This window comes from Peromyscus maniculatus, chromosome X, assembly GCF_049852395.1.
Source record: "Peromyscus maniculatus bairdii isolate BWxNUB_F1_BW_parent chromosome X, HU_Pman_BW_mat_3.1, whole genome shotgun sequence".
NCBI classification, from domain to species: Eukaryota; Metazoa; Chordata; class Mammalia; order Rodentia; family Cricetidae; genus Peromyscus; species Peromyscus maniculatus.
In genome coordinates this window covers 142,101,944-142,123,433 of record NC_134875.1, presented here as the reverse complement: position 1 = coordinate 142,123,433, position 21,490 = coordinate 142,101,944, and the positions used below count along the sequence as shown (strand labels likewise).

General features: G+C 44.4%; 1 protein-coding gene across 4 annotated transcripts; it reads left to right on the top strand.

Annotated features, from left to right (window-relative positions):
* Nucleotides 1-3,922: 3,922 nt before the first annotated feature.
* Nucleotides 3,923-15,779, top strand: LOC143270661 (protein FAM156A/FAM156B-like). Of its 4 annotated transcripts, none has more exons than XM_076561442.1 (3): nucleotides 3,923-4,307; nucleotides 7,513-7,649; nucleotides 13,910-15,779. In XM_076561442.1, exon 3 carries the CDS (start codon nucleotides 14,030-14,032, stop codon nucleotides 14,729-14,731), a length of 702 nt encoding a protein of 233 aa, XP_076417557.1. In that variant the 5' UTR covers nucleotides 3,923-4,307; nucleotides 7,513-7,649; nucleotides 13,910-14,029; the 3' UTR covers nucleotides 14,732-15,779. The 4 variants fall into 4 exon arrangements, with proteins under 4 accessions (XP_076417557.1, XP_076417558.1, XP_076417555.1 ...); XM_076561443.1 differs by lacking the exon at nucleotides 3,923-4,307 and adding an exon at nucleotides 4,314-4,501 and having other exon boundaries at nucleotides 7,513-7,642; XM_076561440.1 differs by lacking the exon at nucleotides 3,923-4,307 and adding an exon at nucleotides 4,314-4,501.
* Nucleotides 15,780-21,490: the final 5,711 nt, after the last annotated feature.

The window sequence follows — 21,490 nt, the reverse complement described above, 5'->3', positions numbered from 1 at the left end:
GTTTTCTAGTAGTCCCAGTTCAATTAAAATTTAAAGCTGACTTTGGAGTTGGAGAATGGCTCTCTCCTTCTTTAAACTCAAGCATGTTGTTAAAATGAAAATACAAACTCCCTGTATCATGACAGAATAAAAGAGCCATTTTCTGCTATGGGACAGGACAAAAGCCAAATTAATTAAGGGACTATTCTATTACTAATCTCAACTCTTTGATTCTATTCTGATTCTTTAAACTTTTCTTAAAGTATAAATTTTATATCAAAATTTACAAGATTAATATATATATACATTTTAAACTTTGTTAAGATATGAATGGTCATATAGAGTACTAACTAATTCTAGAAAAAAGGCTTCAGTTAGCTGCATATATATGTCTTTGTGTTCGAGTCTCTTATCAGTTTTCTGCAGGAAATCACGGCCAGGCCTAACATCAACTGAAGTCTCCGGAAAGAAGATGGGGCCCCACAACAACATCAACAACAACAATTCCACGTGGACAATAATAATATCACTAAGCTGACAAACATCATCTACAGATCAGCTTTGAACTACAAGGTGCTCAGAACAATTTTGAGATGACTAGCTGAGATGATCCAGTCTCAAAGACTACTTGAATAAGGACTTGAGATAAACCCTGAACTTTGGCTTTATACACAGACTGGATAATAATGAAGGATATAGTTACCTTTCCTAGAATTTGACAATTAACCTAAAAAATTTTCTTTCAGGATAAAGATAACTTCGCCCATACCCAGCAGGAAGCAATTTTAAGAATATGACACCCACATTCCCAAACAGGTGGTGTGGGGCGGGTGGTTTTTTTTTGGTTCTTTTTAATGGGTTTTGGGTCTGGGATAATTTTCATTATTTAGGGGGGTAGGTTACAAGTTGTCAAGGGTTAGGAAAAAGGCTAAGCAAAGGAGATTAGATTTAAGGTTCTTGTTTAAAAAAAAAAAAAGAAAGAAAGAAAGAAAAGAAAAGAAAAAGACAATTACTAGTTTTAAATACTTTACATTATTACCAACTATTAGGATATAAAGAAATGAAAGTTAGTAGTTAGACATTACAATAGAAATTGTAGTCATATTAGATATGTTTTAAAAATTGAGCAGATGTATTTTAGACAGGTCATCTTCAAACCCTTCAGAGATCTACAGAATATGGCATTTAAAATGTTTTAATAACTTAGAAATTTTTCTTTTTTGAGACATGTCGGCTCCTGGCAGTACCAATCTACTTCAGAGAAAATATGGGCATTGAAGAAACTGCATATGGAGTTAATTTTCATTGTGGCAAAAGTTAGCCACTGGACAACAAAGTATCCTCAAATCAACAGAAAAAATGGACAGATAGAACACGAAACAAAGGACTACCAATTCCTGCCAAAACAAGTGTGGTTATGGCTTTATCAAAAGGCGTCTTCTGAGGCCAGGACAATATGGCACCATCCCTGAAGTGGACTTCACAATCCGGAAAAGGTACAGTGTCCTTTTCTTAGAAGGCAGCTGAACAGGCAGTGGGCCGATGGCTTCTGTTGTGCAATGGAACAGCAACTGAAAGCTCACGCCTCTCAATAGTAGACTGGCATTTAATAGAGGGATGTGGAGAAGGGGATGCTTAGATGAAGCCATATATACACAGCCAAGAAGAATGGACAGCTGAATTCAAAAACCATCAACAATTTCCAGAATTTAAAATCCTGAATCATGACATGACACTAGTAGAATTCAGGTGTTTCTGGTACATGGACTGCTCTCACCCAGTGTGAGGTTGAACTGTTGACCTTGTGTACAACCTACTTCACAAATGAGTCTGTCAGATACGCTAAGCCTATAGGCTGAAGATGATGCCCCAACACTGCAGAGAAACCTCAGGTGACTGTCCAGGCAGCTGGCTGTTTCTGTCGACTCACAAAATTTTTGGAAGTTGCTTTTGTGCACTTCCTGTTTTTATTTTTGTTAGCTAATATTATTTCCTTCTTGGGTCTCTGAGGGAGTTGAAGATTAGTTAGTTATAGTTGAAGATTAATTAGGATAGAAAGTGAATTAGATACATTTTGGACTTACTAAAATAGGATAGATAAGGGAATTTTTTCTCTGATTTGTCAAATACAAATGGACTAGACATCGTTTAGGTATTTGTTACTTGTATATATTGTATATAGTTATTGTACTTTTGTATATAGTTTTTCTTTTGTTAGTTATAACCTTTTGCCTTTTTTCTTTTTATTAAAATAGAAAAGGGGAAATGTGGTGATATTTTATTTGTACTGAAATGTTATTTTAATTTTATGTTAATAAATAAAGTTGCCCTGGGGTCAGAGCTATTAGAGCCATAGTAAGAGCGTGGTGGTTAGAAGAGCTAGGTAGATTTCTGTGTGTTCAGGGATACAGCCAGTATTGGAGACATACGCCTTTAAGACCTGGAGGGCGGTACTTACAGGCAGTGATGAGGCAGTCATGTGGTTGGGTTTACAACCAATGAGAAGGCAGAACAGAAAGATTATTTAAACAGGGACACAGGAAGTACCTCCCTCTCTCGGGGAAGCTAGGAGCACTGCAGGAGGTAAGATTTTATCTCTGAGCTCTGACCTCTCGGCTTTTCTCTTTTACCTTGGCTCTGTGTTTCTTATTTTAATAATACGATTGGTTACATCTACAGACCTTTGAGGTAAGGAGAACAGCAAATGAGAACATTCCAACTGGGGCTCACGTCCTTGAGGGATTTGATCAAGACTAGATCTCCAGGACAGAATAGGGCAAAATGATCTGTCTCCCTTCAGAGGCTCCCTGACTGAAGTCTGAAAGGATAAGTTGGAACGTGGCTAGATGTGTGATATAAGAAAACAAGTTGGATAGTTTGGGGGTCATGTGGCAGGTCTCTTGTAAGGAAAGGCCTCCCATATAAAGCTTCAAAAGGAGTCAGTCCAGAAAGGCCTTTGGTACTTCTCAGCTTCATCAAGGTGGTGGTAAGAACTTCATGGAGAGACCTTGGGCCTCCAGCATCAATTCAGTGAGATGTGTTTGAAGAGACTGGGGATGCTAGGAACAACAGAGGTTAAAATATATTACCAGGGTCCAAGAGAATCCACAGGTGAATTCTGCTTTGAAGTCTGTCCTTTTTCACTTTGAATGCTCCTAAGTACTCTGAATCTAGGAACAACTTCATTTAAGAGGGTCTTTACCAATTCCTGTGCACTTTGTTTGGTAAGGGAAGATTTCAATACATCTGGTAAAAGTATCCACCCGTACTTCCAGCAGATTGGTTAAATTATACTTGACAATCTTCCCCTAGGGAGCTCTCCGATCTCCATTCACCTGTGAGATTTGGAATTGTTACTAGGATATGCTCCGTGAAGTTGCTCAGGGCCCCAAAGATCATTATTATCCGTGAGTCTTCCATCCATGTTTGCAGTCGATTTTTCTACCTTAAGTGGTGGTCTTCCAATCCCAGTGAGGGCTATTCAAATCCCACAGTGAGAGTCTTCAAATCCGAGATGAGCCGCCAGCAATGTTATAGGAATCTTAGTTGTTACTATAAGAACTTAATGAAGCTGCTTCCACGTTGAAACACCGACCTTGGAGCAGCTAAACACATATTTCCGGACCATTCTCACTTCCATTTGACTCCAGAACAAACTTTGAGGTGTTTTTCAGTTGAGCCTTGATATGCACTCTCTTGCCATGATCTGCAATACTCCTGGATGACAGACCCCCCCTACTCCCATGCTTTTTTCTCATGGAGAAGCCACTTGGGTGGGAAGCTTGTTCTAAACTATCTGGGCATAGAGATAAGAGTTCCCTGCGCAGCGGGCTGAGAGTTCCCCTGATTCCACTGCCACCCCATGAACTGAAAAGCAAACAGCAAATCCACCCAGACACTTGATCCCCACATGTGGCAGCCTTGGAGCAACTCCTTCACTTGGTTGGTTTTCATTTTCGCTTAAGCTCGTGCCTTCACACAAAGACGACTAGGAAACTCAAAGAGCAGAGACTCATCTTCCCCTGCACTCTGTGGCCCCCAGCTGATCTGCACATCCCCTGGCAGGCAGCCTCCCAAGGCCTCTCTTGGAATCCATGGAGCCCCCGTGTGACGTCACCTCCGCTACCGCGATCTCTCCTCTCCCCACACTGCAGGGGGGTCCTGGGGGCTGCAGCTGCGTGCTGTCCTGTCGGGACAGCGGTCTCCATAGAAACCACAGGTCCTGAGCTGGACAGTGTGGGCCGCGACGCCCTATGCCACCACTCCTGGGGAGAAAATCGCTGCCGCCCACCACCCTGAGATTCGGGCCTCAGCAGAGGCAGCTAAGGGTAAAGTCGTCCTCCCCTGGGAGCCACCAGCCGGGCCGGCCGCAGTCCCAGGCCTCTCTAGCCTCTGGAGGACCGCTCCTCTTGGTGGTCTTAACCCTTGGTGTCTGAGAGCCAAGCTGCGTTTCCAGGGTTGAGCAAAGGAAGTGGTACTCTGGCGTCCAGACTGCAGGACCTGATTCACTGACGAAATACCCGTGAGAAAGCCAGAGAGACAGAGGGAGAATGAGAGTGAGAGAGTGAAGGCTTTGAGGGAGGTTCAGAAAGAGAGCATGAGGGTTCTGAGGAGATGGGGGTGGGGGGAGACCTGGGAGCAACAGGCAAAAGAGGGAATTGGGGGCGTGGGGGTGGGGAGGGGGAGAGGAGAAGGGAGGCTCCCTAGGATGGGCCAAGGGAAAGCAAAACCCAGAGAGAAGCTCCTAGAACGGGGAGGGGGGCGGGGAGGGGGGTGCTGGTGCGCATGTGGGTCTAGACCAGGATCCCTCCTTGGTGAGCCTGAATGGTGCTTTCTGAGAGGCCTCCTTGTTTTTCTCAGAAGGGCCGGCCATCTCTTCAGTGTCAGAATCATGGTTGGGCTATCTCAGTGTGATGTATTTGTCTTTCTCTACCTGGGGATGGCGATTTTACAGGGAGAAGGGACCCAAATTTCCTGTAGTTACCACTAGGCATCCGGGTGTCACTGGGCTCGAGTCTGTTCAAGCTCACAGATGACTTGTCTCCTTGGCATTGCCAGCCGCCCACCCCATCTGCCACCCTACAGTGTGAGACAGAGTCCCTGAAGAGTTACTGTTTTCAATGGAGACATTTGCCCGATAGAAACGTCAGAGAAATTCTTCTTGAGATTCCTCACAAAGATAAGGGTCAGGATGTGACTTAGAAATAGAACTTAGAGAAATTAAGCTCGGTGATTCCTGTATCAGCAGCAAGGACTTGGACGGTTTTCCTCAGATGCAAGCTGCAGCAGAAGATACTCCGAGGGAAGGCCTACCTGGTTGTCCTGCTTGCTGGAGGACAGCTGGTTCTGGGCAGTAGGCCTCTGTGGGACGGGAAATTGGTTGTTAGGATTGATCACAGGTTTCCTTTTGCCTTTCAATATGGTTTCTCTAGATTGACTCATGCTGTTGGCGGTGTATTGATGTGTGCTTGACCTCTGTGGGGGTGCTGTTTTGTTAGCCTTGTCTGAAAAGATCAAGTGAGGATCCTTGTGTGGCTGAGCCTCATAAGCAATAGAGAAGAAGGGTTTCTGTATTTTAAGGGGAACAATTTCAACAGTTCTCTGTCAAAGAAGCCGAGTCTTCACCTAGACCACCTTGGCATCTAAGACAATGTTTTGTCGATAGCTTTTGTGAGGAAACAGCGGCTTTATTCGTGTCAGTCACTGTGAAAATTGTACATGGGATTGAATGAGATAGCTAAGTTAAGACCATGGCCCCAGCCCATGCTCTTTATGCGGTATGACGGTGGGAAGGAAACCCACCATGTTTCTTCGGGTCTGGCATGGGCATCCAACTGTGTATTGCAAGGAATAGTTGCCTTGTCAAGTGATAGTCCTGGGCTAAAACAGAATCTGTGTCCAACATTTACCAGATGGTGAGAAATGAAAGGGAGGGAGATCTTTGCTTAGTAGAAGATGGTGGATGCAAGTTCAAGCCAGTAGGTGGCAGTCGTGAGAGAATAGATGACTGTGGCTGCTAGTAAAGACAGCCTGAAAAGAAGGGATCACCATCAAAAACTAGCTGGGTCACCATCAGTGAGTGGCTGAGCCTTTATGATCACCAGCTACCTCATCTGCAGGGAGGATAACAGCACTGTTTGAACACCCCTAATCTGAGCCTGCCAAACCGAAATGCTCCAAATCCTGAAAATTTCCTAGCACCAGATGAAACCACAGAGAGCAATTCCACATCTCACCTCCTCCTGGCAGCTTGTTACAATGCAAGCCAGGGTGGAGACGTGATTCAGAGGTGGAATATGTACTTTATATGCGTGGGATCCTGTGTTCAATCTGAGCATGCACACAGACAAACAGTAAGATAGACACACACACACACACACACACACGGAAGTATTAAAATGCATGAATTATATCAGTATAAAACTATAAGATCACCTGTAGGTTGTATGTATAATGTGTATATGAAATATAAATGAATTCTGGGCGTCACGTCCGCAGGATATTTCATTATGTCTATGCATATATCATCTACTCAAAAAGAAATCACAATGTCAGGTAAGGGCAACTGAGCCTGTACAACAAAGTCCCATCACAGCCAGGCTGAGGCCTTCTTGATCATGTGGCTGCAGAGCCTCCTCTGTGTATCATTCCCCTTTAGCTGACACAATCACATGTTCTGTTGTCATTTTCACATCAGGTCCCTGCCCTGCAGTTAGGAGTCCTCTGAGCAATGTTATTTTTCAGGATGTATGTGTGAATGCAGGAAGTGTCAGGACTTATTTCCTGTTCCCCCAGAGAAGGCCTGTGCCTTTTACCCCTGCAGTATCCAGAGTCTAGAGGTATGTGACATCAGTGCAGTAGCCACACAGCCCTTTTTTGTTAGGTAGGTGGTATCCTGCCACTTGTTTATGAGTGGGAACTCGTGTGTTCTGAATGGCGGTGGCAGATCGGAAGCTTGAATTCCTGTTCATTCCGGAAATGACAAGTATTGTGTCTTCTCTCCCCATTCTGTTCCCCAGGGTCTGGCAGCAGTGCAGACCCCATGTCCCCCTTTATTGTATGCTTCACTGCACTTTGCCTCCGGCCTTAGGATTGGGCTCCAGGGCGGTTATTGATGGAACCGTTGTGTCCCAGGGAAGACAGGTTAGGTGAATGCACTCTGGCCAGTCTGGTGTTGTCTTGTAGGGGACATGTAGGTGTCACACAGGCCATGGGTGGCAGAATCTATGCTGCAGACCCAGAGATCCGTGACTGTGGTGACCAGGAGGGCTTGTCACTGCTGAGAAATGACTGTCTTCTTCCTGTTGCTCTGCCCCTCTTCTTTGCTCTTCCCTGGGCCCTTCCGGTGAAGCTCCACATCTCAAGTCTGTATCTTTTAGTTCCACATGGCAGGAGCTCCCAAAGCTAATAACTGTGTTTCATGGTCCTCTTCAAATCTTCTTTCACATTCATAGATGGACATTACTCGGCGTTTAGTGACTTTGATGTTCTTTTCTAGGGACACTGCTAAGAAGAGTGTCTCTTCTTTTCTAGGCCTGGTGAGATTGGATACATCGTTGTAGGCACTGGAAATACAGAAGACCCGACAGCCAGGGCCTGGACAAACTCACCTCTCTGTGTGGTGTTCCTTGGCTGGAATTCAGGCTCCTCCCCCGCTGCCCTTGTACGTGGTAGGTGGCTACTCTTTGGCACCCATTGCCTTGTACAGATGTGACATATTGCCATTCTTGGCACAAATGTCCTCATGTTGTCTAAACAAAATGATGAAATGAATTCTTTTCCTCTCAAATGAAATAAATTCATTTTCTAAGTATATTTTATTGCAGACAGAAAGGTGGGAAAGATAAAATTTTAATTTTCAAAGTGAATTTGCCTCTGTTTGCAGTATTCATCACCTCCACATAGGAAGCATTGGTGTGTTTAGCTACTTGTTATTTCTTGTCCACACTGCGGTGTAAGTCAAGGAGAGAAGGAGCCTGGCCAGGTTGGTTTGGGCTGCATAGACTGGCAAGGTTTGTTTGACAGCCCACCAGATATTGAGAGCACAGCATGGTCTGATGCAGGAATGTAAGTATTTGCTACATCAGTTTCCTGATCTGGGCACCCAGCCTAGCCTCCAGGCCTGTCCATCTGAATTCTATACCTCAAGATTACTTTCTAATTCATCTTCTGAGGAGGCTGAGGATCCAGAGAGGTATTGCTCCACCACCAAAGGCACAGGCATCTGGAGCCAGGCAGTCCCAGGGTGGAATTCCTTTCCATGTGGTTATGTGATCTTAGGGACATTACCCAGGCTCTCGGTGTTGGGACTCTCTTCCATTCCAGTGTGGGAAAATACAGATTCTGCAAGACGGAAATACTGATATGTTTATAAAAACCCTCCAAGTTCTCCATACTTCTTATGATCTACTAGGGCCAAGGCTCAGTGAAGGATGACTAGAGGAACTCAATGACTGCTCACTTGGCTCCCAGGCTAGTGATTTGACGTACAGATAACCATCCCTTGACAGCTGAACAGACTTGGGTAGGAAAATACAGGGTGCTGTGGGAACCCTAGGAAGGTCCCCAGTCCAGATGGTTTGAAGGAACCCAGAGAATACCTTTTGGAAGAAGTGCTGTCTAAGCTGAACCCTAAAGGGTGGATTCGAGGGGAAAATCTTGCTTAGAGGCCCCCATGCCAAACCTTTCATCGAAGACTGCCACCATCATCTATCCACTGGCTTCCAGGTGGCAAAGGAATGGGGAAGTAATGCCCACTTGACCAACATGAGTGGAAAAGATTATCTATCTGCTATATCTTGTAGCATGAATCTTAAATGGTCTTATTAATAAAACAAACCCAGGGCCAGGTATTGGGGTGAATCCTGGAAGATCAGAGAAGGAGAAAATCCACAGCTTCCTCACCTCAACAATTCCTCAGCTGATCCAGTTTCCTCAGACTGTAAGCCACTGAGTCCTCATTCGAATGAATCTCAGCTGAACTGCTGCTAAAAGCCTAAAAGCTTAACCAGGGTCTAGTTCCTGGTTTTCACGTCCTATATACCTTTCTGTTTCTTGCCATCATTTCCTGGGATTAAAGCGTGTGTCAACATGCCTGGCTGTTTCCAGTGTAGCTTTGAACTCACAGAGATCCAGATTTGGATTTAATGCTAGGATTAAAGGTGTGTGTGCCACCATTTTTCTGGCCTCTATATCTAGTGGCTGTTCTGTTCTCTGACCCCAGATAAGTTTATTAGGATGCACAATATATTGGGAAACACAGTATCACCACAATATCTGCTGGGGGCTTGGGCGGTATCTGCTCTCAGGAAAGATACAGGAATAGAAAGTGCTTTTCTAAACTAGGCTCATGCTACCTGTAGATTTCAGAAAAAACTGGTGGTCCTTGATGGCATCAGTAGATCACAGATTGTACTTGACCTGCTCCCAACACCCCCTACTTCCTCCTGTGTTTGGTGAAGTGGGGAATCACTGTTCTGATTAGTCCTTAGTGAGAAGGGGTTCTCTTTACTCATGGCCATAAGCAGAATTTCTTCCATGGGAAGCATTGTGTATGCTTGTGTGTCTATTTTTGAGAGGGCAATGTGGTATGGTAGTTCAGGACAGGAGCTATATTCCTGACAAATTTCCTAATAGCCAGATCTGCCATGTGTCTTTCTACCATCCTGAGGAAATTACTGTCTTCACCTGTGAAATGAGTTTGATATTAAGAACCACAGTATCATTGGCAATGAGGGCTCACTTGTGTAATCCAAACACTCACAAGGATGAGGCAGGAGGATTGACTTGAATTTGAGGATACTACAGACTACAGAGGAACACCCTATCTCAGAAATTGAAGACTGGAGGAGGAGTAGAATCTCAATAATCAAGTCAGAGGGTTCTCTTAGCAGATAGGTAATGTGAGGGGGAAAGAAAGTAGAAAAGGGCACATTTCCTGTCATTCCTTCCACCCATGCTGCCGTGGGATGTTTGCGAGATGGACTTCCCACTCACTTCATGGTCCTCACTCAGCAGGGAACACAGGAGTTACCCTAGACTTCTCAGTTAGGTCAAGGGCTTTTCCTGCTCTGCCATTTCTAAGCCTTCTATGAATGGTCCTTCACCAGAATGCTGGCTCTTGTACTGTGTGTTCCTCATCTATTAACCACACACATCCATCTTACGTTGGATTCATAATTCTAATTCAGTTTTAGTCCTGTCCTTAGGTCAGTTGGTGCTGTTTCTTGGTTTGGTGGATGCCACGGGACAGATGAGAGAGAGTGAGATTTTGTTTGGATCCTTCATGTCACTGGAAGCTTTCTGTGATGTGGTCCAGCTGTTCTATGCAAACCCATCTCCTTCAGCTTTATATTAAACAGATTTCATTTGCACCAGATCCCAGGTCAGGCCCAGCCTCTGGTGTGTCTCTCCTTACTTTTGAAGTTTTGTATTTGTGAAATGACAATGATTCTACCAACTTTGGATTTTTCTGGGGAGACCATAGTGAAGGAAGGAGGTAAAGCACCTAGCACACATTTTGTGTTTTGGGGGAGGCACTGCGTGTATGGAACCTGTCCTTTGTCCCATTTCTTGTAGTCCACATCATTTGGCACTTGGCAGAACAATGGCTCAGCAAATGTTTTCAATTGGGCTGCAGGAAGGTACGGTATGTTGTGACTGTTATCTGTAAAGATTCTCCAGGGAAACCAAACGAATAAGAGATCTATGATATGATCTATGATATGCATATCTCTATCTAGTGCTAGATTCCTTCATCTCAAGACATTGGCTCCACTGCAATGTGAACTCTGGCAAGTGCAAAATCTGGAGGTCAAGTGGCTTGGTTGGATAGTATTTATTTGGGAGGTGATGTTATAGTGGGTATGTAAAATAAGTGAAACATGTGGTATTTGAATTAAAAACAATTGATGTTGTAATTTTGAACCTGAATTCAGCAGGCAGACTAGAATGCTCTAAAATCAGACAGAGTGTGTGTGTTGGGGTCAGGAGACTGAATTACCTACACCCTGGGACAAGCTTCAGACTTTGCCTGAGGTGATGAAGTCCATTCACACAATGAAAGATAACATGTGTCACTTAAAGTCTAATAGTAGTAACAGTTTCTCAGTCTGGACATAGCTTCACAGAAATACTTAGGCTCGTGTGTGATTAACCAGGCATCACAGCCTACCCACCATAACACATAATAATGACCACCACAATGATCAAACAGTACACTACCAAACAGAAACTTTGACCAATAAACATTTTGGGTCTGTTCATGTCCAGCCATCATGTCTTCCAATTCTTTATAAGCTATGTAAGATGATGATGGTAGTGGTGGTGATGATGATGATGATTGCGATGGTGGTGGTGGTGGTGGTGGTGGTGGTGGTGGTGGTGGTGGTGGTGGTGGTTGTGGTGGTGGTGCAGGAGGAGGAGGAGCAGGAGGAGGAGGAAACAGGAGGTTGCCTTAATTTGAGCTGAAGTTTGGTATAAGGTCTGTATCCTGCTGAGGTAAGAGACAGTTGATGAAACAAGATGCAGAATGGGAAGTCGTATTTTTTCCTCTAGTTGCTCTCCACATCCTAAACAGGACATTTGTGGGCTTCCTTGTATTTAATACCTCTAGAGAGGTTCATGAGTAACTTCATGATCATTTTGTGGTGGTGCTATTTGACTGGAAATAGTTCACAGAAATAGGGAGCGAGGGGGAGAACAAAATATGATTAAAATGCTACCTTGTTGTGATTTGATGTTTCTGAAGTCTAGGCAATTTCTTGATTAAAAGGTATTTGTGAGACTTACTTTCTTCCTGTGAGAACTGTCTTTCTAAAGGAAGAAATATCCTGGGAGTATCTCTGTGACTTGTGAAAACTGATCAGATCTGTGAATCTCAATTGGCAATTGATTTTCTATGGATAATTCTCAATCTGAGGATTCTGCTCTACATGCTTCACACCTAAGTATCTGTGTGGGGTGGTGATGGCCCTCGGGATAGAACTACACGAGCCAGGGCTTTCAATGACGAAATCCTAAGAGTCTCCCTTCCTAGGACATTTGTTTTAGTTTGTATGTGTAAAAAGTCAACTCATATGGCTTGATATCTTTCTAATATTGTTCTGAGTTTCCTTTTGTTATAAGACGTTCTAAGTATTCTGTGTGTTAAAGAAACTACTGACTTCTTGATTCCAAATTTGCTAAAATGAAAGAGCCTGAGGTACCATACTTACAATTCAATTTAGCATTTTAAGAGGGAGAGCGAGGCAGGCAGGCAGAGACACAGAGAAGGGGAAGTTGTTTGAGACTCCTCCAGTCAAGGTATACTGAAAGAAAAAGATGAGGTACCCATGAAATATCTGTCATTTGGAGGTATTAGTTAGCATATAGTAAGATTGGCATTTTACCTTTGAAGTCCAGATTTTAAATATTTTATTTTAAATTATGTGTGTGCATGTCTGTTTGTATGTGGATTTGTGCATCATGCTTTTGGTTCAAGACTTGTTGATACCTCTTCTGTGGTCCTGAAGGCATTTTTGTTCAGTGTCTTCTGAAAAGCATATTATTGTGTATGATTTACTGGTGTATAAATGATGAGGCTGAGGTTTATATTTCCGCGTGTGGGTATGCAGGGGTTTCTGTTTGTTGAACAGATTCAACATTCTCTGATTCCCTTTGTGCTTTCGTGTCCAGACTCACTTGTAAGGGTGCATTTGTTGATTGTTTTCTTCTGTGCATCTAAGTGTCTATTCCTTTCCATGACAATAGTCTTGCTGATTGCTGGCTGGTTTTGTGTCAACTTGACACAAGCTAGAGTCATTTGGGAAGAAGTAAGTCAACTGAGAAAAAGCTCCCAAGAGATTGACCAGTGAGCAAGCCTCTGGTGGTTTTCTTAATTAGTGATTGATGTGGGATGGCCCAGCACATTGTGAGTGGTGCTCTCCCTGAACAGGGCCCCAGGGGTGTATAAGAAACCAGGCTGAGCATTCCTTGGGGAGCAAGCTAGTGAGCAGCATTCTCCCATGGCCTCTGCATCTGTTCCTGCTTGCAGGTTCCTGCCTTGAGTTCTTGCCCTGACTTCCCTCACTGATGGACTGTGATACAGAAATGTAAACTGACTTAAGCCATTTCTACCCCAAGGTGCTTTTGGTCATGGTGTTTCCATCACAGCCATGCCAAACCAAACCAAGACACCACCCTTAGAGTAAGGCTTCAAAGTAACTGATGTGATTTATGCAAATCATTCCTGTTTTTGAAAACTTGGTAATTCTAGGTGGAATGTAGGCTCAGCTTGTTTATGAACAACAGCAAAAAAAAAAAATTCCTTCTGGGGTTTTGATTGGCTTTGGATTAATTCAACTTGAAGAAAATCAACTTCCCATGGCAAATCTTCCAACCCAGGCATACATTGTCTATGTTTAAGGAGGCCTTCTTTCATTAGCATTTTATAGTGTCTGTATACTAGACTCTGGGTATATTTTGTTAGTTTTCTATGTGCCTACATTGTGTTGTAGCTGTTATGTACACATTGTTTTTAAATTTAGTTTTGTATTGTTTATTTGGTAGCTTTTCATGTGTAGGCCTTACTCCTTTGTCTCTTTCGTGGAGTTTTCTCTCTGTGTGTGACTTTGTGTGCACTGTGAGCACGCAGGAGCCTGGGCCGTCTCTTAATCTCTGAGCCGTCTCTCCAGCACATTCCTTTTTCTTTATTTCAGACAGACAACTGAGTAAGTATTACTCTGGATAATCTCTATTTGTGATCCTCCTGCCTCAGGTGTGTGATGCCATTCTGGCCTTGTCTCTGTTATCCATTCCCAAACTCTGGCATTAGTCTAGAAATTTGGACAGAGGTCCAGTTTCCGTCTAGGAAGATGCAGCACAGAAAGGTGAAATAACATGAATAACCATGGGATTTCTCTCCCCCACCCCTTGTCACCTTTCATTACAGTCTGGCTACTTCTGGCTGCACACATTCGTCCTCCCTACCTTCTAGTTATCATAGAACCCACCACCTTCCACTTCCTGAGTAGACCAGGCCTGCTGTGGCCTCCAGCTCAGACTAGCCCCCATGGATCCCCTCCAGAAATGGGACTCAGCATTGATTTCTGGGTCTTCTCAAGTGACCATTGTGGAGACCTCCCAGGAAGGCTCTGCATCCTCTCACATCATCTCCTTAGAACAGCTGAGGTTGGACCTCAGTGGCCTGAGCACCAACCCTGGCTCCAGCGCCCCTACACCTTTGGCAGAGGGGCTGCTCCAGAGGCAGTGCATGGAGCAGAATAACTGCCTGGAGCAGCGCTGTGGACTCCTGGGTTTCCCTCAGAAGACGAAAGCATTCCTGCGACACTTGAGACGCAGGCGCCGAGATCACAGGGCACCTTACCCAGCGGAAAAGGACAGCAGAATCTTCCGCTCGGGCAACAGAGCTCAGAGTTGGTTCCGATGTGAATGTCGGTATTGCCAGGCCCGTGGGCAAAATGTTATTGGGGAAATGGATGGGGCCTCCAGTCCTTCCTCCTGGGATACACTAGTGCAGGGACTTGGTGGCCTTACGCTCAGCCTGGGAGCTGAGAGAAGCAGCCTCCTGCCAGAGGGGGCGCAGCAGCAGCAGCAGCAGCCCCAGCAGCCCCAGCAGCCTCAGCAGCCTCAGCAGCAGCAGCAGCAGCAGCAGCAGCAGCAGCAGAGGCTGTGGCATCCAGAAGAGAAGTGCCAGCTGGAAAGCAAGAAGAGGTTCCAGAAGCTGTTCAAGCAGTGGTTGGAAGAAAACTGAGGTGCTCATCTTCAGGAGACACAGAGACCCCAATGATCCACACAGTGCTTCGTTGTCAGCTTCTGCGTGTAGGCTCCTTTGTGGGACAAAATACTCAGCTGTCCCTTGCGGGACTCCCCAGGCCTGCGCGGTTTCACCAACATCTTCCAGGCATGAGATGTGACCCATTCCCAGGAGGACCTCCGCTTTCCTGCCTGTTATTTGTGGAGTACTGTGAAGCGTTCTAGTGTAAAGGAGACTACACACCCCTGGTCCTCAGCTTATCTCCTATGCTCCTGTGATGCATGTTGACACTTTCCTGCCTGGATCTCTGTCTTTCTACCTACTTCCTTATTAGTACAGTGACAGTGTCTGTGGCCTTGTGGATGTCCACGTGCTTTTGTGCCCTTTGATCCAGGTTCAAGAATCTGCAACTGTAGAGTGTGAGGAGAAAGATGGAGTCCGACCATGGTGGTTCACCATTTTACCTTCTGTATAAACAAGATATTCAACTATGCTAGATTAATCACGTGTAGCTGCTCCTTAACAGTAGAGTAATATCCTCCCACACGGGAATTTCTGATGGAGTGCCTCATTGTCAATGCCAAATAATAAACATACTTATGAAAGAAGAGTGACCTTAGAATGCAGGGTGGTGGTATTTTGTTTCTTGTCAGAGCTGGAAAATCCCTGACCGGTAGGCTAGACTCTAACAGGAGGAGCTCAGCCCCGTGGAGATTTGGGAAGCAGGGTGGAGTGGGATTGGATGGGGTGGAGTGGGAGGGCATGGTGGTTTAAAAGGGAATGTCCCCCATTGGCTCATGTATTCAAACTCTTGGTCCCCAGTTGGAAATGTTTGGAAGGATTAGGGCATGTGGCCTTGTTGGAGGAGGTGTGTCACAGGGAGTGAGTCTTGAGGTTTCCATAGCCCAGTCCATTCCCAGTCATCTCCTCTCTGCCTGATTCCTGTGCATCAGAGGTAAGCTCTCAGCGACAGACTCAACGCCATGCTACCTGCCTGCTGCCATGCTCCCTGCCATGTTGGGCAGGGACTCTCACTCTCTGCAAATGTGAGCCTCAAATGAAATGTTTCATTTGTAAGTTGCCTTGGTTGTGGTGTTTTGTCATGGCCACAGAGAAGCTACTGAGACGGCACAATGAGAACACAGTCCAGTCACTCTTGGAGCACTGAATTCCATGGGACTGTCCTCCAAAACAGTCAGGCTGTGAGGTTGGAAGAGTATCCTCCTGCCCACAGGAGAGTCCCGAGCAATCAATGGGGAATGACTGGAGCTCCGTGGGTTGACATTGATGTGCGGGCAGAGGGAGCCAGTGGCCATTCCTCATAGACTTGTATGTCAGGCTAGTGAACATGACCAGCGTGTGTGCCAGCTTCATGAGAACCAGAGCACTACTGAATTATTTCAAAGTTGTGTCGGTATTTAGACACATACTTTTCATTTCAAGCGGCCTAAAGATTTAAATCTACACTGCCCCATAAGGTATCCTGTGAAGTATACCCGGCCAGAGACCGCGTCCTGGGAGATGAAACCAAACCATGTTTGTATCAGGCTGCCCTGTCAGGAGAGAAGCCAGAGCTGCCTTCCTCCAAAAATCTCCATGTCTCCTGGCAACAGAAGCAGCCTGAGAACAGGCGAGTTTCTCAACTTCCAAGCTTGCTGCTATCTCATCCAGGGTCAAGAGTTAAGCTGAGCATGGCAGAACTGTCTCCCAACTCCTTGGGAGAGTTCATATAAACGAGAGTTAATATAAACTCTGTTGAAGTTCATAGGCCTGAATTCAGAATGGTGATTCAGGGTGTGTTTAGAACACGGCAGTGTACACTGTCAGTTTGGTTAGTAGGTGTCAGACAGTATCCTGTGTATTCTTCTATACTCCCTCCCTCTTTTCAGCCTCTCTCTTAGCCCCATCATTTTAACAAGTGTCTGTCTTCGACTGCAGTGATGGTGTCTTGTTAGGGATCTGGGCATCACACAGAGAGCAAGAGACAGAGCTGGCATACCTCCTGTGCAGTCTGCATTCCAGCTGGCTCTCTTACCCAGTTTCTCCTCTGTCATGGCTTGAGTGAAGTACAGAGACCTCTGGCCACCTCATGCCTCAAAGGGCCAAATCTCAGGAAGATGCACTATTGAATCCTCACCACTTTACCTTGGGCAGGCATAAGTACTAAGTGCTCGAGTTTCACGGAACATTTGTGGAGGTGGTAAACGGTATCCAGAGACACAGCCTTTGTGTGGCTCCCACACTGAACACTGTACCCTGCAGGTCGCTATGTCTGTCTGTGGTCACACCAGGCTCCTTGAGCTACTAACAGTCACTGAACTGACTGCCAGTGGTTTTGTTTGCTCAGTTTACCCCTTCCCTATTCTTTGCTGTGCTGGCTGCCCTGGTGAAGAAAGGAGAGGGAACTGTGGAGGGATTGCTTGCCCTTACTTGGTGATCATTTTGTCATGGAGAAAGATCTGATATCGGTCTTAGTCCATTTTGTACTGCTGTAACAAAACGGACTGGGCTGGATAAATAATAAGAGCAGAAAGTTTCTTTGTAACTAGACCGGTTTTCATGCAGTCTGTCACTACAAAAGCCAAGCAGCAGAGACAGGAATTGAGTCTTGGAAGTTCTGCTCTTCTTAGGAGAGCTGAGAAGGCGGCAGATCAACTTCCCCAAAACAGCAACATAGATCGCACACTGCCTCATAACTCATCTCATTATGGAGGGCAGGGGGACTGACAAGACATGGCAATTCTTCTGGAGCTCTGTCTTGCCTCTCTGGGGACCCTCTGATTAGCCACATTTCTGAGGCTTCTCCAGCTACCATCCTTCTCACTCTGGCCTCCTTCTCTGGATGTCTGGTTTCAGGCATGTTTTGAAATGCTGAGTGTAGTTAGTTACAGCTGGTATCAACCTTGTACTCCTCCAGGGGCGTCAGGGCGTGGTGGTGGTAGGGTTAACTCAGAACAAACAAACGATTAATCATGTATACATATCAAGCTGTTAGCTTATTAACTTATACATATTAAGCTTTTAAGCAGAAGCATGCAGATTCCTTTCTGTGATATGGAGTACAAACTCCTCTGTATATTGCAGAAACCAAAGGTGTCCCTATCCATCCCTCCTGACCCCTGGCAATGTCTCACAGTTCTGGAATCCAGGAAGACCAACATCAAGTAGCTCTCTTCTCACACATACTGAGGAACTTATTGACAGGTCCTCAAATAGCAGAATGCAGAAAGGCAAGTGGAGAAGAATTGCTTCCTCACCTGAGCCCTGAGGCAAATGCACTCACAAACTTCTTTAGTTTTGTTTTTCTTCGCTTCTCTTGGTGTGTGTGGTCCCAGTGCTTGGCCAGTGGTTGGCCCTGGATGTCTTTCTTAATAACATTTTTACCTAGTCCTGTTCTCTCACTGAAAACAGAGCTGGCCAGGCCTGCTCTCAGGGGTTTCCTGTCTCTGCGTCCAGAGTACAGGGATTACAAGAGGTCTACCACAGCCGCCTGGTTTTTATGTGGATGCTGGATCTTAACTGTGCTCATCATACTTGCATGGCAAGACTTTATCCACTCATCCCATTTTGTATCACACCCAGCCTTTTATGGTCCCATTGATCCATTCACTGTGACAGAGCCCTCATAACCTAAATACCTCCTCCAGTTAACTCTCTTCTTTCCATACTAGTACATTGTGTTTTTTCAATGTGAGGGTCTTCTTTGTTATGTTTTTGAGAAAGGCTCTCTCTTATGTAGCTCAGGCTGTCCTGGGACTCGCTATGTAGACTAGGCTTAGTGTGGTGGGGTCTTGTCCTGAGGCTTCTACTACCTTTATTCCATGTAGCATCAGGCTTTTCTTTAAACTTTTTAATCTCCTTGAGCACTGGACTTAACTCGTTTACAGGTCTTGGTGCTGCTTTTTCCCTCCAACTATACATTTTGTATTTCTCCTTGTCCAACTTGCTTCTTAATATTATAGACCTGTAACATAGGTGACCATTAATTACTACACAACACAGTCAATAGTAAGTTTTCTTGAGATCTCCCCTTATAATGCTTTTAATCCTAAAGTCTTCATGTTAGCTTCAAGAAGATGTTTTGGTCAAGAACATAAAGCATCCCCTTTCATACTCAAAATATCACAAGAACTGCCAGTAGGCAATTCACTAATATTCTTCTCCTTGGAAATGTTTGGATGTGGTCCTTCCAAATCTCCAATGCTCTCAGGATCACTGTCTTCCACAACTCTAGTCCATTAACTCCTGATTAAAGTGGTCAACTGCTTTCCTGATCCAAAGTCCCAAAGTCCACATTTCACCAACAAGAAACATGGTCAGACCTGCCACAGCAATACCCCACTCCCTACTTCCTTCTTCTCTCTTAGTCACTGCTCTATTGCTGTGGAGAGAGACCAGGACCATGGCAACTCTTACAATAGCAAGCATGGAATTGGGGCTTGCTTACCCTTTCAGAAGTTTAGTCCATTGACATCATGCTGGGGAGCAGGGGGACAGACATGGTGCTGGAAAAGTAGCTGAAAGTTCTACATCTGGATCCACAGGCAGCAGGAAGAGAGAGAACCATAGGGCCTGGCTTCAGCATTTGAAACCTCAAAGCCCTCACCCAGTGACATGCTTCTTCCCAGAAAACTACAACTACTCCAATAAGAAAACATCTCCTAATCCTTCTAAGAATACCACTTCCTTATGACTAAGCATTCAAATATAGTGTGTGTGTGTGTGTGTGTGTGTGTGTGTGTGTGTGTGTGTGTGTGTGTGTGTGTGTGTGTGTTGACATTCTTATTTAAACCAGTACATACATCCTGATTGGAACAGGCTGGCCAGGACTTCCTTTGTTGAATTCCTTCAATTCAGATCTTGGTGGCATGAAGAGGCTGTTGATCAGTCAGCACAGAGTCAAATGCTAATCCTCCTGTGGTGATCACCATTGAACAGCTTATGGGCTGAAGACAACGGATAGGGCTTGAGAGGGAAATGCGTTATGATGTTCAGGCAAGAAGTTAAATGAGACTTTGCTGTATCAGAGACTGTGCAAAGGTTTCAACTCCTGAAAATGCCACTGAAAACTTCAAAAACCAGACAAGGGGCAAATGACTTTTAGACTTCAGAAGTAGGTTAGATAGCAATCTGAAAAAGACTTTCTCAATCTAATCTCAGAGAGGTGTTATTTAAAACATTAGCCTTTGACAATGATAATAAAGAATGTTGCAAGATTTACATGAAATTGAGGCAGCATAAAAACACATGGGAGCCTTCAACCTGAACTTGCTTTTTCCTACTATGATTCTGAAAGTTTTCCAATTGATAAGTGTAGATCTGAAAGATGGTTTTTTCCACCATCCCTTCAACTAACAAGACTGTGAAAGTCTTGCCTTTGCCATAGCAATATCCATATAGTTCCCTTGCCAAAAGGTATCAATAAGAAGTGCTATGTCAAGGCATGTTGAACAGCCCAAATATATGTTAGTCTCATGTGGGTTCTCCTTTGGCCCCTGTGAAAAAAAAAATTCCCTCAGGCATATATTGCCCATGATATAGATGATGTTTTGATTGCTGTCCCTGAGGCACAACTTTAGAGGACCTCAGGCAATAGAGGACTTTATTTCTCAACAAAACTGTACTTGATCTAGCATTGATGACTAGTGAAATTAGGGTCTGCCTGTAACAGAAATAGTTAATTAGAATCTGCAAATTCAATGAAGGGCAGCATTTCATGACAATTTCATTTCAGTCTCCGTTTGATATTCTTCAGCACATCTGCTCGTAGAGGCAGGTAGGATGCCAGTCAATGGGGTTGCTTAGAGTTATATGTCACATTGTGTGTCCATAGACCACTGCTTGAGCAACCTGGTGTCTGCAATGGCTACAAATCTTATGATTATCTTGGAGTAAAGCCACAGGCTGTTTCACTGATCTGAATATTCTTGTGTGAAGAGGAGTATGTTCAACCACATAAAAGTTCAGATAGAAATGTACGGTAGCAGATCCTCTTGTATAAATAAGACAAAAATGAATAAATGGTAGGTTGACTGTCATGTTCAACCCCATGTCCAAGCTAGATGGTTCAAGTGAAAGCTAGGTTGCCTGGCTCAGTCTGAAAGATTGCTCATGAGAGTGGTTTTTGTTTCTTTGCTTTTTGAGGATTGGCAATGACTATTCGTGTTCAAAGTGCTATTGTCCAAAGCAGCTTTCAAAAATCACCAACAGCTCATATTGCATCAGGCAGTTTTCTGGCAACCTAGTATTTTTCTCCTCTAACAAAAACCTGCCTCCTTTTTTCATGTTTTATTCCATTAAAACAGAGACAATTATGGGTTTTTCATTTTTTAAAAAAAGCAACGGTTTAAAACATACTACTTAATGTCTTTCTTGGTTTAATAATTTTCCTTTGGAGATTTTAGGCCTAAAAACAGTCTGCTCAATTAAAAACAATTAATTTGCAGAATTCAGCAGCATATATTATTTTTCCCAGCACTAGACCGGAGGCTGTCATTTCCTCACAGACACAGCTCTTTGTTCTTGTTTACTTTGTTTTTGAAATGCTCTCCTGGAGCTCACAGGCTAAGATACCAGTTTTACCAAAGCCTTGTTTTGGATCTGTCTATGGCAATGCAGTGTAGATTTTTCAGCAACTCTTTTTTGCTGTAGGCCTTACATGAGGATGATGATAGATTACTTTATGCTCCTTAGTCAGTAGCTTAGTGAAGTGTAATAGACCAACCTTTTATGACTAATTTTCTTCTTGATATAGAT

What these genes read in the sequence shown, in the direction of transcription:
- LOC143270661 (XM_076561442.1), top strand. Translation starts at nt 14,030, where the DNA reads ATGGATCCCCTCCAGAAATGGGACTCAGCATTGATTTCTGGGTCTTCT.